This window comes from Arvicola amphibius, chromosome 2, assembly GCF_903992535.2.
Source record: "Arvicola amphibius chromosome 2, mArvAmp1.2, whole genome shotgun sequence".
Lineage (NCBI taxonomy): Eukaryota > Metazoa > Chordata > Mammalia > Rodentia > Cricetidae > Arvicola > Arvicola amphibius.
The window spans coordinates 25,243,961-25,261,133 of NC_052048.2; the positions used below are offsets into that span (position 1 = coordinate 25,243,961).

The window sequence follows — 17,173 nt, forward strand, 5'->3', positions numbered from 1 at the left end:
TGGGAGAAAGAAGGTGGAGTCGTGAGACACCATGTAGCTGCTAGAGGGAGAAGATGCAAGCTGCCAGTGTGGAACCTTGCCAGTAGGCCATGAACCTTGTGGTAAAATATAAAATAATGGAAATGGGTTAATTTTAGGTGTAAGAGCTAGATAGCAATATGCTTGAGCTATTGGCAAAACAGTATTGCAAATAATATAGTTTCTGTGTGATGATTTTGGGGCTGAGCAGCCGGGAACAAACTAACAGCCTTCCTACTATAAGCAGGATATTTTTCTCAGCCGGTTCTTTTACTAGCAGGCTGCATATTGTGGTTACAAAGAAAGCAACTATCACTTTATTATTTATCTTGAAAGGTAATCTTATAAGGAACCTTAGAAGAATCACAAACCTAAACTTTTATATATGAAAAAGAACAGGTCAGTTCTACTTTCAATATTTAGGGTGCATAACCACTCATCAACAGGTTTTTATATCAGGATATTGAGGGCAGAAATGGATACAAAGAATTAATCATCATCTTTGATCACCAACCAATCCTAGCAAGAAAGGTACATCAGCTAATAATGATTGGGCTGCTTTGTTTTTGATCCCTAACCTTAAAGAATCTATCACACAGCTATGGGTCCTGGTGAACTTTAGATTGTCTTCTTGGATTTTTCACCTCAAAGCTATTTGACAAATACATCTTAGACTAACCTTAAGTTATTTTCAAAGCTTTGTTTCAGCTATGATGCACTCTGAAACCTGTGAACACATCTGTCAGCGTTAAGACTAGAAGAATTCAAGCAAGCTGGGCTGCTGGACTTCAATTGTTTTTCTTAATCCTCAACCTAAGCCACTGTCTATACCGCTCCTCAATAGAAACTCACGTGTTCCAGCTGTGTGATACTTCCTTGTCTTATTTCTTATCCTCTGCAGCCTCTGCTTTATCAGAGACAGTGCCAACATTTAATCCTATCTTTACCTACGTTAATTTTTCCACTACACTAACCTCTATCATAATTTCTTACTATATTTATTAAAAAATTACCAATCATCAAAATCCTACTTAAAATAACACTAGTATTGTATAAAAATCATTGCTTCAATTAAACAGTACGGCTTAAGTGGAAATCATCTTCATAATAAGCCAAGGTAAAAATGACTAGGAAGTGGGATAGTCCAAGATATGATCATACTGCTTTCAGGACAGTGGGGATCTTCCAGCGGCCATCACATCATGCCAGATACCTGAGAAGAACCGCAGCAGCAAACATGCAAGGACACAGCAGTGGTAAGGAACATTATGGGGCCAAGGATCTCGGGGCCTTGCCTATCTGAGATTCACCCGTCAGAACTTCACTTCCTGGTAGGCTGATTCCCTGAAGTAATTGCCATCAGCTGCTCCTCTGACATGGCCACTGGCCCTGAATGTTTACATTTATCCCTCTGTGGCATGTTTGTTCAAATATTTTATTCATTCTGTCTTTTTCTAATTTATTGTGATAGTTGTTTATGCATTCTTTGTTTTAATATTGAGTCATTGACAAGTGTTTGAAACATTTTCTCCTTGTATTTTGATAAACCGAAGCCCATTGTTGTAGCAAAGAACATTTAATTCAATTCCTTCTTGTTATATCCATTTTGTTTCTTAAGTGGGGGTGGTGGAATAACCAGGCTCCACGAGGGTCCCCAACAGACTCTCGCTTCCCGGTAGTCACACCTTGGGTATTATATCCTTCAGTTGTGTGAAGCAGAAGACCCTGTCCCATGAAACACTGAAGCTTTTGATTCTTGGATCACTATTTCAAGGGGAAGGAGACTCTGAGCACACACAAGTCACCTTGCAGAGATCTCCATATGTGAAGGGCTGACTGGCAATAATCAGTACTGAGGAGTCAGCCACGAGACTAAATCACCAAGAAAGCAGATTTGAGCTCTTGTCAGATTCCTGGATGGTTGTGGTTCTAGCTAGAGCCACAGCCTTCACCAGGGGATTTTTCTATGGCATTTTGAGAATGAAGTGGTTTTCAAACAACAGTGTGTTGTAAATCTTCTCATAGCCCAAATAGTATAGTCTGGCAAGAGGGATGTTTGTAGAAGTATGAAGATACAGTGAGGTGGGCCTTGGTCCTGCCTCAGAGTCATGTGCTAGACTTTCTTGACTCCCCATGGGAAGCCTTACCCTCTTTGAGGAGTAGATGCAGGGGGGAGGTGGAGGGAGTGGGAGAAGAGCAGGGAGGGGAAACTGGGATTGGTATGTAAAATAAGAAAAGATTGTTTTCCTAAAGTAAATAAATAAATTTTTAAAGAAAAAAGTATGAAGAAAAGAGAAAAACCATGAATCATAAATGAAAGATGAGGACAAAGGCAGTATCCTAATTTGCTTCCCTGTTGCTGTGGGGGAACAAAACACTGACCAGAAGCAACTTGGAAGAAACGATTTATTTCATTTTATACTTTCAAGTAACAACAGTTCATCATAAAAAGAAGCCAAAGCAAGAACCTGGGGCAGGAACCTAGGGTAGGAACCTATGATAGGAACCTGGAATAAGAACCTGGGGTAGAAACCTGGGGCAGGAACCTGGGACAAAGATGAAGGGAGGATGCCTACTGGCTTGCTAGCCATGCCTTTCTCAGCTTACTTTCTTACACCACCCATGACCACTGGACCCTCTTACAACAATCATCAATCAAGAAAATGCCCCACAGACATGCTGACAAGTCAGCCTGATGGGGCAATTCCTTAGCTGGGGGTCCCTCTTCCTAGGTGATTCTAGTTTGTGTCCATTTGACAAAACCCTAACCATCACAGAGAGGAAGGACCCATCTGTCATCAGTGAAGAGAAACATCTAGAAAAAGAATGACTACAGTCACGTGTTCGTTCCAAGCCACTCTAAAGGTATAAATGAATAAAATGCCGCTCAGAGGTAAGTCTTCTTCATTTCACATATTGAGTTATATTTACTCTCACAGAAAACGTCATTCCAGCCCCATCCCGTACCCCAATGAACTACGGAAGCACATCTCTCTTCGGGAAGGTTGGGCTCATCTAGGTGCCAGAACCTGCATGAAACAAAACAGAAGTAACTCCTCTGTGCGTGCATAGCGTTTGCCTGAACAGCGGAGTTCGACGTTGAATGGAACAGAGCGTGGGTGAGAGAAGACCCCAGCATTTCCTCCTCTTTCTCACACAACCCATTTCTAAAAGGCCCCAAACAGGCAGCTTTACATGTATTTTTTTTTGGATGTGCTATACTTTGACCTTTCCCCTGCAATCCAATATTTACTTTCTCTTCTTCACAAATCCCTCATCATGATATAAATTGGCAAAAGTACTTTTTTTGGCATATATAGAAGCTGCCTTTTTACATCAGCTTCCTAACTCTGAATGTGAGTTAACTGCCCCCTTTGAAGACTATAGAGGGGATAGAAGCAGGGAGTGGGCCTTACTTTTGGAATTAAAATTATTTTGTAACTAAGGTAAAACCAAATACTAGTGCTCTTAAAAATATATGTAACCATAAAATGACTCCTAGCAATATTTTGTTGTACTCGTAGATCAGGGCTTTATTCAGCCACCATCAGAGATGCTTCGGATGGGAACAAATATACAAATCAACAGCAAGACATTAGCCAGAGAGAGACCTTGGACCACACAGCTCTAAATGTCTCCATCAAATTCTTCCACTCTGAGCTCAGGGAACCCAATGTGGGAGACAGAGGGGATGGAGGACACTGGAGAACAAAGGCCTCTAAATCAACATGATCAAAATGCATATGAAGTCATGGAGTTCTGAAGTAACATGCACAGGGCCTGCAGGGTCTGCACTAAGCCCTCTGCATATGTACAATAGATTTCAGTTTAGTACTTGTATGGGATTTTTTATGAATGTGTATAAGAATAGGTCTCTGATTCTTGTGTCTTCTCTTGAGGCTCTTATTTTTCTGTTGGCTTGAATTGTCCAACTTCAATCAATGGTTTAATTTTATTATATTTACTCTGTTATGTTCTAATGTTATATCCTAGAAACATGTTCTTTTCTAATGGATACAGATGGGAAAGGAGGTATAGAGGAATGTGAAGGAGTAAAGAGAGGGGAAATTATATTCAAATTATATTGTATGAGAAAAAAATCTATGTTTAATAAAAGGCAAAAAAGGAATATAAATAAAATACTTGTTTAACTTCTAATTTACTTTGACCCTTGATGTGGGATTCCCCTCTATATGCTGTGAATATGATTGGTTAATTAATAAAGGAACTGGCTTGACCTGATAGGGTAGAGTAGAGCTAGATGGGGAAAACTAAACTGAATGCTGGGAGAAAGGAGGCTGAGTCAGAGAGAAGCCATGGAGCTGTTGCCAGAGACAGATGTGCTGAAACCTTGCCAGTAGGCCACAAGCCTTGTGGTAAAGTATAAAATAATAGAGATGGGTTGATTCTAGATGTAAGAGCTAACTAGCAATATGCTTAAGTAATTGGCCAAGCAGTGATTTAATTAATATAGTTTCTGTGTGGTTATTTCAGGAGTCTCAGCAGTTGGGAAATGAACAAGCAGCCTCCTTACCACAGACCCTGATCAAGAAATTTAATATCTTTTGATTTCAAATGATTCATGTATAAAAATGGAAATCATAAAAAAGAAATAAATTTAGTAAGGGCTTCAAAGTAACTCACAGATTACATGAGAATAAAATAAGGTAACTTATCAAAAGTATTATTGTATAATTATTCTGATGTGTTTGTCATAATTCTGATTCAGTTATTTTAAATGCAGTTTCTCATTTTATTGATCTATTGATCTTGAGGAAGTTATTATTCAATATTTCATATGTAAAATGAGTTCCTAAAAGAGAAGTTTCATGAAATTCTAGATTATTTAGTAAACTTAATCTGTTATAATTATTAGTATTAATAGTCACAGCTAGCAAATTTTTCCTCAATTTTCAGTGTAAATAATTCCAGTGGTTCATTAAGCTAGGACTGCACTCACCTGACATTTTGACTGCAAGGAGTATTATCGATCCATTGCCATTTGTTGTTACCTTGTGGATCAGAAAGCCCCAGGAAGTAAGTAATCGACGTATTCAGTTGTTGGATGATGAAACTCTGTATGGGTGATCAAGAGTTAATGATTGGGAAGGCCCATTCTGATCAGGGTGAGCATTCTTTACAGCCCTCACAGCCAGACGAAACAGAAGAAAACACCAGAGAAATGATGGCCATCTGACCCAACAGCACAGGAACCAAAATGACAAGCACTGCTGCAAGGCCAGGAGGCCCTAGCCTAGGAACCCTCATCATTCATTCTTCACCAAGTAAAAGTATCATCTCAAATCCCATGAGAATAATTTATATTACAATCTCTTTTAAAATGTTACATGCTTAAATGTTGTGATACTAGATTCTATGTCTCTACCTGGCAAGGCTAAGGCTAAATGATGATTAAAACATCATTTCTGGGTATATCTGCAATGTGTTTCCACAAACAGTTGGCTACAGCATCTGTGAGCTCAGTAAGCTAGCTTGCCCTCCAGCAGGGGCAGGGATCATCTAAACACTGACAGCCTAAAGAGAATGAAAGTCAAAGCAAACAGGAGTTCCTCTCATTTCGCTTCCTGCTTGTCTGCTCGGGCAGAGATAGTCTTCTAACTCCCCTGGTTCTCAGGCCTTTGAACATCAATGGGTCCTTATCAAATTAAGCAAGGTTGCAGGATACAAAATCAACACCATTTCTTTGTACCAACAATAGCAACAACAATAACAAAATCAAGTAAGGTAAGAGAATCAAGCAGGTAAGAGAATGACTCTTTCCAGTAGCATCAAAAAGAACAAAATATCTAAGAATAAGCTTAACCCAGAGGACAACTCACTCAGGAAGCAAAACAATGTATTCTGAAAACTGAAAGACATTGACTAAGGAAATCAAAGAGCACTCAAGTGGAGAGACTCCTTTCTCCTGGAGTGCATAAGGAAACTCATACATACAGGCAAATGATCTCTGACTAAAGGTCACATGATGGGAAAAGGACAGAGGCTTTAACATAAGTGCTGAGAATAAAGGCTGTGGGAAAAGAATGACTCTCATCCTTTCCCTCATACTCTATGCAGAAGTCAATTCAAGGTGATTCAAAGACCTAAATGAGCAGTGCAAATTTGGGAACTCTAAATAGAAAATCCCAGGTGAGGGCTTCATTGCATTGAAGTTAGCAAGGCATTCTGGAACATGATGCCAAAAGAACAAGCAACGAAATAAAAATAGACAAAGGAATACATCAAACCAAAAAGGTTTTTTTTCACAATAAAGAAAAGATCAGCAAGTATAAGAGCAGCCAATGATACTGGAGAAGACATTTGCAAGCCATATCTCTGGAAAGGGACTAATATCCAAAATAAATAAAGGATACCTATAAAGTAACAAAAGTAAAAGAAATAATAAAATTAAAGTGGGGAATATTGAACTGACATTGTACCAAAGAAAATATACAAATGGCCAACAGAAATATTAAAAGATGTTCAACAGAAGGACTCAGGAACAGATAAGGATGGAAAGGCTACAATACAGTGTACTCCTGTACAAAATTATCATATTCCAAGTGTGCATCATTAATCACCAGGGAAATGCAAATTAGAACTAGTTTGGGATTTAGAATTGTCTCAGTCAGAGTAGTGGCAATCAAGCAAACAAATGACAACGAAGACAAGGATATGGGGAAAGAGAAATACTTATTGGTAATGTGAGTGCAAACCGATGCAACTCCTGTAGGAATGAGTACGGAGGTTTCTCAAGATGCTAAAACTAGAAGCACCACGTGACTCAAGGACATCACTGCTGGGCACGCACCCGGAGGGCTCTATTACAGAGATGTTTACTCGCCCATGTTCGTTACTGCTCGATGAACAGTAGTGAGAAACGGGATTGGGATAGATGTCCATCAACCGAAAATGGGCAATGAGAAGGAGGTGCGTGGACGCTATGGAACTGTAAAGGAAGTACAATTGTGAGATTTGTAGGTGAATTAATGGAGTGGGGGAGAACTACTGAGGTGACCTAGGCCCAGGAAGATAAACACCAAATGTTCTATCTCCACGAAGACCCCATCTGGGAACTTTTAGATTTGTGTGTTTAGAGTATCTGTAGAGTTCCAGAAAGTAGAAAGGGGCCATTAGTGGGGAAGGGAGGGAATGCCTTAAAGGAGGAGGGAGAGCAGGAATGAGGTGCTATGAAAGCAGATGGAGTAAATACTGGGAATGCAAAAGTTTGAGTGAGCGTGTCTTAGATGATGAGGGAGATGTGATGTAGGTGTGTCTTCTAATGGGCCAGGCAGTGTTTAAATGAATACAGTTTGTGTGTTGTTATTTCGGGGCATAAGCTAGCCAGGTGGCCGGGAGCAGGGCAGGAAGTGGCCCACAGCTATCACTACAGAGATGCATGAATGGGAGAGGGTTAGCGAAAACCAAGGAAGGATGAAAAAGTCATGTGGAAACCTGTTGTTGTGTAAGTCCATTAAAAATACACTTTTTAAATAGAGTTTGAAGAGAGTTAACCTTCAGGGGCATAGCAGCTCCGCAAGTTATTCAACAAAAATCCTGGTGTTTTGTCAGAGATGCTTCCTTATAAGATGTGAACAGGAAGGCCACAGGGGCTTCAGAGAGCTCCTCTTTACAGTGATGATGATCAATTCTGAGACTCAAAACTGGTCAGTGCTCGTCAACAGGACATCTACACCACACCTCAAGCTCAGTGAACATGAGAGAGAGAAAAGAACACGAGAGCTCGAACTCACAGCAGCAATGGCTACCTGTGAAAGACACCTACCTACAAGACTGGGCCCGCCAATGTTTCATCATGGGTGTGCGAGGGCTAAGACCCCTTCCTGAGAAGCTCTGTGATGTAGCAGTGTTTCTATCTATCTGCTGTTTCATTGGTTAATTAATAAAAAAAACTGCTTGGCCTGATAGGTCAGAACATAGGTGGGTGGAGTAGACAGAACAGGATGCTGGGAAGAAGGGAAGTGAGGCAGATGCCTCAGGCAGATGCCATGCCTCTCCTCTCTGAGACAGACGCCATGGAGCCAGCTGCCAGGTCTGACATGCTGAATCTTTCCCGGTAAGCCACGATCTCGTGGTGGCATACAGATTATTAGATATGGGTTAGTCAAGATATGAGAGTTAGCCAAGAAGAGGCTAGAACTAATGGGCCAAGCAGTGATTAGAAGAATACAATTTGTGTGTTGTTTTTTAGGGTGTAAAGCTAGCCGTGCAGGATCTGTGTAGAATGAAGCGGCGGGGCTGCGTCCGGCCACCCGGCCACCGGCTAGCTTTACACCCGAAATAATTACACGGAAACTGTATTCTATTAAACACTGCCTGGCCCATTATCTGTAGCCTCTTATTGGTTAATTCTCACATCTTCCTTTAACCCATAGGCCCTGTTTGCTTCCTCACTACAGTTCTGGCATTTAATAGTTGCCAGTATAAAAAGAGTCATGTTTCTCAGAGGTGGCTGCACACCCATGATCATGCAGGCAACCCTACTGAAATATGAGTCTGTCTGTTTGTCTGTCTGTTTCTGTCTCTCTGTCTCTCTGTCTCTCTCTCTCTCTCTCTCTCTCTCTCTCACACACACACACACACACATAAGATAGAGGGGAAGTTTGTAAAGAAGAGGGGATACAGTGGGAGAGGAAGGGGATAAGAGAAAATGACGAGGGGCATTTTGATCAAAGAACATTATATATGAATGAAACTGTGAAACAATAAATACTTTCTTAAGTAATCAGGATCTAAAGAGATATTTACACAACTGTATTCACTGAGCCATTCATAACCACCATGGAATGGGAGCAATCTATATGAGAACCACTCTGGGAAGGGAGGGAAAATTACCACATTTTTTAGGTGCTCTTACCACACACATATATAATGGATTTGAGCATTCAATTCACAATGCACACATAAAGCAAATAATCACATTGCACATTGGAAATACATGCATTTTTTTCAGTCAGTCACACCTTAGGTTACCTAGGGAAAATCATAAAAAACAAAAAAGGAAATATACATATAGTGGAATATTCAAACCAGAAAATTTTGTCATGTCTTATGACATGGATGAACCTTGAAGATACCATGTCAAATTAAATAAACTACACATACTCTCTCTCTCTCTCTCTCTCTCTCTCTCTCTCTCTCTCTCTCTCTCTCTCACACACACACACACACACACACACACACACACACACACGCATGCATGCGTGCAGGAACACACAATAATAATACATGAATTCACTTACATGAAGAATCTAGAGTAATCAAACTCATAAAAAGCAGGAAGCAGAGGAGTGATTGCCAGAGCCTTTATGAAATGGGAAGTGGAGGGTCTTTGTTCAAGGACTTCCAATATTGAAAAGCAAAAAGTTCTAGAGGATTTTCTGTAATGGGGTGACCATACTAATAACTATTAGCCATTCCTTCTCCATGTGTGTTATAGTTATAGCTTGGTCTTCTTGTGCGACTCCTATCAGTGGGAGCAGGGCTGTCTCTGACTCTTACCTGATTTTGGGACCCTTTGTTGGGTTATCTTGTGCAGCCTTAATAGGAGAGAAAGTGTCTAGTCTTATAGCAACTTGATATGCCATGGCTGGCTGATATATGTGGGAGACCCACCCTTTTCTGAAGAGAAAAGAGGAGTGGATGGGGGTGGGTGAAGAGAGAAGGTTGTGGGGGGGGGGACTGGGAAGAGAGGAGGAAGGGAGGGAAAACAATGATTTGGTTGGGGAAAATTAACTAATAAGTAATGATAAATCTAAGAATGATCAAGTTTAGCGTATTTGGCTATATTTCCCTACAATTAAAAGGCTAAGACAAATGAGAAAGAGCTACCTGCTCAGCTTCAGTGTTGATCACCACCAAATGAGCCCCCATCTTAATGCATTTCTGCTCGCTGATGTTCCAGATGTTCTTATCGGTAGAAATGTGGTAACAGCTGGAGCCAAATGACTTCCAGTGACTTGGGCAACAACCCCAAACTTTTTCTGTGACCACAAGGCAAGACGAATAAGATTAAGGAGACGTGTTCTACACAACCCCAGGGATCTGCGGCTGCTCGCCAGTGTTGCTTTCTCATAATTACAGTATTTACTATTCTCTGAATGTATCATTTGCGGTCATGGAATTGATGTTGAGACCTCATGGGTGATTTAATCACATAGTACCTCCAAAGCATTTTGAACAGTACTTAACTCAGAATAATTGCTCCTTATTGCTACTTCTTACTAATTTTTATCCAATATCAAATATTTGAGAGCTTAACCATCCCTTATTGGTTGTTAAGAGTGCAGAGCATAGGCCCATGCTCTAACTCAAGCATCCAAACATTTGCCTTAGTACTCACACAGGGCAGGAGTGAACCAGAGAAGACAAAGTATATTTCCCAATTAGTCTTTTACTGTGGCCAAAGTGGGCATTTTTGTGGTCTTTATGAGATAATTTTCATTTCTGCTTTTAATTTTTAATTGAAAATAATTTTTCACACAATATATTCTGAACACGGTTTCTTCTCCCATCTCCTCCCAGATTCTCCCTACTCATCCAACTCCACACCAATGTTCCCTCTTTTTTTTTTAGAAATAGGCAATTTTTCTTAAAGGACAGAATTTAAAATAGAAGAAAAACATAAGAAACACACACATACGGAGACACACATAGTCATAAGAAGCAGAGAAAAACCCATAAAAAAAGTCACAAAATTGACTGGTTGGTGGTAGCATACACCTTTAATCCCGGCACTCGGGAGGCAAAGACAGATAGATCTCTGTGAGTTCAAGGCTAGCCTGGTCTACAGAGCGAGTTCCAGAATAGGCACCAAATCTATACAGAGAAACCCTGTCTTGAAAAAAATAAAGAAAAACAAGCAAAAAAGTTGGAAACCATAATACAAGCAAAAGACCAGTAAGATTTTTTAAATGCCTAAATATATCTTAATTAAGGGAGCCATCTGAGGGTTGTCAAGAGACTTGACTCTAGAGGGGTTCCCGGGTTTCCAGGGAGATGCCCCCAGCTAGTTCCTTGGGCAGCTGAGGAGAGGGAGCCTAAAAGGCCAGTTCCTATAGCCATACTGATGAATTTCTTGCATATCACCATAGAACCTCCACCTGGCGATAGATGAAGAAAATGACTGAGCCCCACATTGGAGCACCAGACTGAGCTCCCAAGGTCCTGATGAGGAGCAGAAGGAGGGAGAACATGAGAAAGAAAGTCAGGACCGTGAGGGGTGCGTTCACCAATAAAGCAATATGAGACAAAAAATTACCATTGAGTTTGAAGTCTGTAAAAACACACATGGTGAATAAAATAACAAAAACAACATACAACATGAAAGTAAAATAGAATCACTAAGTAAAACCCAGAGACAAAACTGGAAATGTGTATCTCAGGAAGTCAAACAAAACCTCAGAAATAAACCTCTCCAACAGAGCACATGACATAGAAGAGAAACTCTCAGGCACTAGAGACAAGGTAGAAGAGGTAAGCAGATACCTCAGTAAAAGAAAATCTTAAATCTAAAAAAAAAAAAAAAGCAGGCACAAAACATCTAGGAAATGTGGGATCCTGTGGGAAAGACCAAGTCTTTGAATAATAGGATGAGAAGAAAGAAAAGAAATCCAGGTCAAAGGCACAGAAAACATTTTCAGCAAAATCACAGAAGAAAATGTCTCCAACCTGAAGAAGGACAACAGATCCCCAAACAGACTGGATCAGAGATGGTAGTCCTCATGATACATAGTGATCAAAATGCCAAACATACAGAGCAAAGAAAGAATATTAAAAGCTACAAGGGGAAAAGACCAAGTAACATATAAAGGCAGACCCATTAGAATAACACTCAGCTTCTCATTGAAGACTCTAAAAGCCAGAAGGGTCTGAATGGATGTTCTGCAGACTCTAATAGACCACAGTTCTCTGCTCAGGCTGATACACCCAGTTAATTTTTTTTCTTTGAGACAGAATCTCACTATGTAGCTCTGGAGCTCTCTGGGTAGACCAGACTGAAGCCAGAGCCACAGGAAGTTCTCTACCTCTGTCTCTCAAGGGCTAGAATTATAAGCATGCATCACCATGAATGACAAAATAAAAACATTTTTGCTTTGAGTTTTTTTTAAGTCATATCAGTTCAAAAGAGCATTGTCAAAATGTCTGTTATTTTTATTTCTGGATACTGTGATTATATAAAATAATTTCATCACATAAATTTATCTACACATAGAATAAATTATACCAACGAGCCTGACTGACCATAATTTTAAGCTAGATATGCTTAGGGGATGTGTTTATGAATGGACACAAAGTTTACCATTAAAATCCACTTCTGTCTCGTTTCAGAGCCCTCTAAAGGTGAAGTGCCCACTTCCCCTTTCAAGGAAGTCTTGCTTTGAAACTGCAGCTGCAGCCTGGTGTGCTTCTGCACATCTGTAATCCCTGCACACAGGAGGCTGAACCACGAGGGTGGTGAGAACGAGCCAGTTTGGGCTGTCTAAGGAGTCCAAGCCTGTGGTGAGATTTTGTTTGTGATCTAACAAATAAGGCTTGTCTGAAGACCAGAGTGCAAGTTAGCCATAGAGGCCAGGCAGTGCTGGCACACACCTTTAACCCCGCACCCTGAAGACAGAGACAGACGGATCTCTGTGAGTTCAAGGCCACGCAAGATTGATCTAGTCTGAAAGAGAGACAGAGACAGGCAGTGACAGCTGACACCTTTAATTCCAGCACTTGGGAGTCACATGCCTTTAATACCAGCACTAGGAAGGTGCAGACAGGAAAGGCTGTGCCTGGGGAGAGGAAGAAATATAGGGCAGGAGGAGACAGGAGCTCAACACGTTCTGAAGATTCCTAGAGCCAGGATCACCCATTTGGTCTGAGGATTCGGTAGAGGTAACAACTAGCGCCTCGCTGTTCTGCTTCTCTGATCTTCCAGCATTTGGCCCTATATCTGACTCAGGGTTTTTGTTATTAAAACCAATTAGAATTCAAAGTACACAACCCTTCCTGGGATATATGTGAAGGGCTGTATCAAATCAGATATATGAGCTGTTATTGTGTGTCTCCAAAAAATAGGAGACAGACTATCCTCACCGGAGTTATTTTCCTCAGGAACGAATCAGCTCTATAGACATTTGACACCCCCCACCAAAACTCCAATATGCTAAGAAAGGCAAAGCCAGGAGAATCTGGCAACACTTTTGTATTGCCATGCAACATATTCTGACCAATAACTAAGAGGGAAAATCGCAGTGCCTCCTAGTCGTATGAGGGGTTTTTGCTGTTTTCACTTCTCACAGATTTCTCCACAAAAGTGGCATGGTGAGTAAATAGGTTTTAGAGACAGGACCCTGTCACCTGTCTAGAAGGTGTTTCTTTTATGTATTATGATTGAGTCCATAGGGAAAACTACAGATGAGCACATTACTGTCATTGCATCCTTCATCACACATAGGTAAGGCAGATACAATACTCAATGATGACTCCCAATTCTCCATGGATGAATTTGGTATTTGTGTGTTTTGGGCAAGGGCAGGCTCAGCCTGACTCAGTTATTCTAGTAATAAAGATGGTATTTGAAATGGAGGTGGATAGCATTAATTGGGAAACAGAAATATCAAAGAGAATTTTATACATTGAATGTAAAACTCATGGGAATAGTTATGACTTCCAGACTTTACTGGACAAAATGTGTATTGTGTTTGATAATGTTTCACAAAATCAAGATGCCTGGGAATTGAATTGAATTGTTTCCTGGATGTATTCAGAACCTGAACTGAACATGTAAGTTTAGAGAAATCTTGATAGCATGCAAGTCACACACACACACACACAATATATATTAAATAAACCTCAAGCTCAATCCTAGGAATTCTCTCTCTCTCTCTCTTTCTCTCTCTCTCTCTCTCTCTCTCTCTCTCTCTCTCTCTCTCTCTCTCTCTCTCTCTCTCTCTCTCTCTCTCCCCCTCTCCCCCTCCTCCTCCCCCTGCCCCTCCCCCTCTCCCTCCCCCTTCCCCTCTCTCCCTCCCTCCCTCCGTCCCTCCCTCCCCCCCCCGGAAATATTGTGACTCTTCACCTGACACCCACGTCCCTTCACTGAAGCAGCTGAGACTGGAATGGTATGTGTGAAGTTCAGACAGTCTTGTATAGGGCTTGTCCATCACAAACCGGTAAGTCACTGTGAAGAAAGAAGGTGATGAGTATCCACACAGTCAGCCCTAGAGCCTCAGTCCCCTCCTTGGGCCAGGCTGGTGTATTTCCACTCTACCTCCCTGCTCCCCTTCTCTGTGCAAACCCACTGAAGACCAGAGTCAATTATTGCTTGTTTCTACAGCTCCTCGTTTTTCCCTCTCCCCAACTATAGCATCAGCTTTATTTTCTGGAACAGAAATTTCATCTTCTACATCAACAAAACACAAACCCCTGTATCAGGGAACTTCCACAAGTCCTGTGTAGTTATCTATTGGCTCACCAATGTCTGGTCCCCTTTGTTTGAACAACTTCGAGGCAAGACCAGGGGGTATGTTACCATATCCTAACCATTCCTGAGCAGGTAGTCTACTTCAAGAATCTGGAGATTTTTAAGTGGGGTGGATATGATCAAGATACATTGTAAATAAGAACAAAATTTCAATGAATAAATAAAATTTATTTTTTAAAGTTAACATTTTGTTCATGGTGTGCCCATTAAACAATTTAACAACAAAAAAAAAACAGATTTTCTTCAATATTTTAAGCAAACGTTTTTACCTTTCTAGTTCATGCTTTGGGTCTTGAATTTCAGTTTCTTCTTGACAAAATAATGATCCTTAACCACCAGGGCCCACCCTCTTAGACTTGGCTGTGCTGGTTAGAGCAAGCCCTGCTTTTGCAAGAGCGGGATGTTTGTCTCACTCGGAGCAGACTGCAGACAAGAAGCAGCACATGGCATACGTCCCTCCCACTCCCTCCTGGACTGTGCAGTAACGGCTGTGATCATCTCCATAGCAAACAGAGAAGCAGACTGCAGATCGCAAGGAACATCATCAAAACTTCTCACACAATAGACGTCAGGTGCAGTTTTGTGGGCAGATAAAACAGGGAAGAATTATTTTATTTCTTCAATCTTCATCATTTAATTTGACTGCTTTTTCCTCTCATATTAAGGGGGGGGGCAACCCATATGAATCAAGGACTCCCAACTGCCAACATTATGACATCCACTGGAGTTGTGCTCCCAACAGAGAGATGTGACCAGAGAATGTGACTGCTGGTGAACCCAATACTGGAAGGCACTGCCACAGATGATGGCTGTAAACATGTGCTAACACAGCCAGGTGAAGCCTTGGTGGTCAGAAGATGGAAAGAAAAAGTAAAGGAGAGAAATCAAGAAAAACATGGTATTGCATGCAAGGTTTGATCAGTTAATGGGCAAAAGGAGTCTCTGCAGAGCAGAAACAAGAAAGTGCCCCAAAGAGATGCCACATCAGTACAGAACTTACCCACACAGCTCAGGACGAAACAGGCACTGAGGAGTAGAAAGGAAACCATAGCAGCCGACCAGAGTCTCAAGGACCAGTAGACTCCCTTCCCTGTCAGGTAGCAAGCAGATGTGCTCACTTTGAGGCCAAGGTTAGAGCCATGAAAAGCCCAACAAATGCTCAGAATAATTACACACTTAGAGCAGGAAAAAGCTGTCAAAGCTCCATAATAAATAACCAAGTCAGCTCTGAAGCACACACACACACACACACACACACATACACATACACACATCTACACACACACACATACACATCTACATACACACATATACACACTCAATACACATCTACATACACACATACGTCTACATACACATACACACACAAATACACATCTACATACACACATACATATACACATATACACACATACATCTGTACACACGCACATACATACACACATATACACACATACATCTGTACACACGCACATACATACACACATATACACACATACATCTGTACACACGCACATACACACATGCATACACACATATATCTACACACATGCACATACACATATACATACACACATATATCTACACACATGCACATACACACACACACACACACACACGGAGAAAAATTCACCCTCAGACACCTGCAATTCTATTGTTCTTCCACTTCTGTAAGTATCACACTGTCCCATTGATGTCCTGTCTTTTGACAGCCCCTTACAATATTTGGTTTCTTGCTGTCTTGGTCCATTCCATCACTTCAGCCTGCCCATTGTCTGCCACACACTCCCACTGTCTTCTTCTCCTCCTTCTGAGAAAGGAATGCTCACCTCTACCTTGGGCCTGTCTTTCCTGCACCATTGTTTAGGTTTATGTTCAGCAGGTCAAGGACTTCATGTATCTGTCTCTGCAAGGTCTGTCTCGGAGACCTGGCCAGAGCTCAGCGTCAACCCCCACAAGCTCTGAGCTAGATGACCCAGAGGTGGCCAACGCTGGGTACACAAAGAAGAAGTCACAGGCTGAACTGCTTCTCAGTGATTTGAAGACATGGGAAAGAGGAAATTGAGAAACATGCCTAAAATTGTTCCTGAAAACTCTGACAAGAATATGGTCATCATTTTCTCAGTTCCTAATGAAGAAATTTCTCCCACCTCAAAAGAAATTTATCTAGAAGCCTTATTTAAGTTAAATGTTTCTTCTCTGTCGGTGGCCATGTCAGAGGAGCTGCGGTCTGAGGTGGAGCTTGTGGAGTTCATCCAATAGCAAAGCTGCGATGAAGACTGTGGAGAGGGAAAGCCCTGGGAGGATTGTTCCCAGAATGACCCTCCATCCTGCTGTGCTTCCTCCTGCTTGCTGCTGTATTTGGCCTGTTGTGGTTGCTGTGTGAAAGGGTCCCACCGTATCTAACATAGTGTGATTGTTTCGTGGGAAAATCACACGTCTCACTGGGTCATTTACTTCAGACCACAATGAAGATGACTCTTAAGAGAGCAATTATGGTTAGTTAGGTCTGTGATTTAATTAAACTAGAAGAGCCAGGTGGCTAAGACAGTGAAGATGACTGGGAAAATGGTTTCAGTTATTCTGCCAGTTGCTCCAATAAGTGATACAAAAAGGGGGGGGGGGCAAAGATAGGCTAGAAGTCACCTTCCCTTTTGTTAGACGTGA

General features: G+C 41.3%; 1 protein-coding gene across 3 annotated transcripts; it reads right to left on the reverse strand.

Moving 5' to 3' along the window:
* Nucleotides 1-2,905: 2,905 nt before the first annotated feature.
* LOC119808188 (C-type lectin domain family 6 member A-like) lies at nt 2,906-16,366 on the reverse strand. Of its 3 annotated transcripts, XM_038320583.1 has the most exons (6): nt 16,342-16,366; nt 15,507-15,596; nt 14,102-14,203; nt 9,871-10,022; nt 4,979-5,094; nt 2,906-3,047 (listed from the first exon to the last, which is right to left on the reverse strand). In XM_038320583.1, exons 1-6 carry the CDS (start codon nt 16,364-16,366, stop codon nt 2,906-2,908), a joined length of 627 nt encoding a protein of 208 aa, XP_038176511.1. The 3 variants fall into 3 exon arrangements, with proteins under 3 accessions (XP_038176511.1, XP_038176512.1, XP_038176513.1); XM_038320584.1 differs by lacking the exon at nt 15,507-15,596; XM_038320585.1 differs by lacking the exon at nt 14,102-14,203.
* Nucleotides 16,367-17,173: the final 807 nt, after the last annotated feature.

Excerpts from the sequence above, each read along its gene's own strand:
- LOC119808188 (XM_038320583.1), bottom strand. The coding sequence starts at position 16,366 with ATGGTGCAGGAAAGACAGGCCCAAG. Across the intron at positions 5,095-9,870 it reads TCAACACTGAAGCTGAGCAG|AGTTTCATCATCCAACAACT; the intron begins GTAGCTCTTTCT and ends TCACCCATACAG. Across the intron at positions 3,048-4,978 it reads CCTTGCAGTCAAAATGTCAG|GTTCTGGCACCTAGATGAGC; the intron begins GTGAGTGCAGTC and ends TGTTTCATGCAG.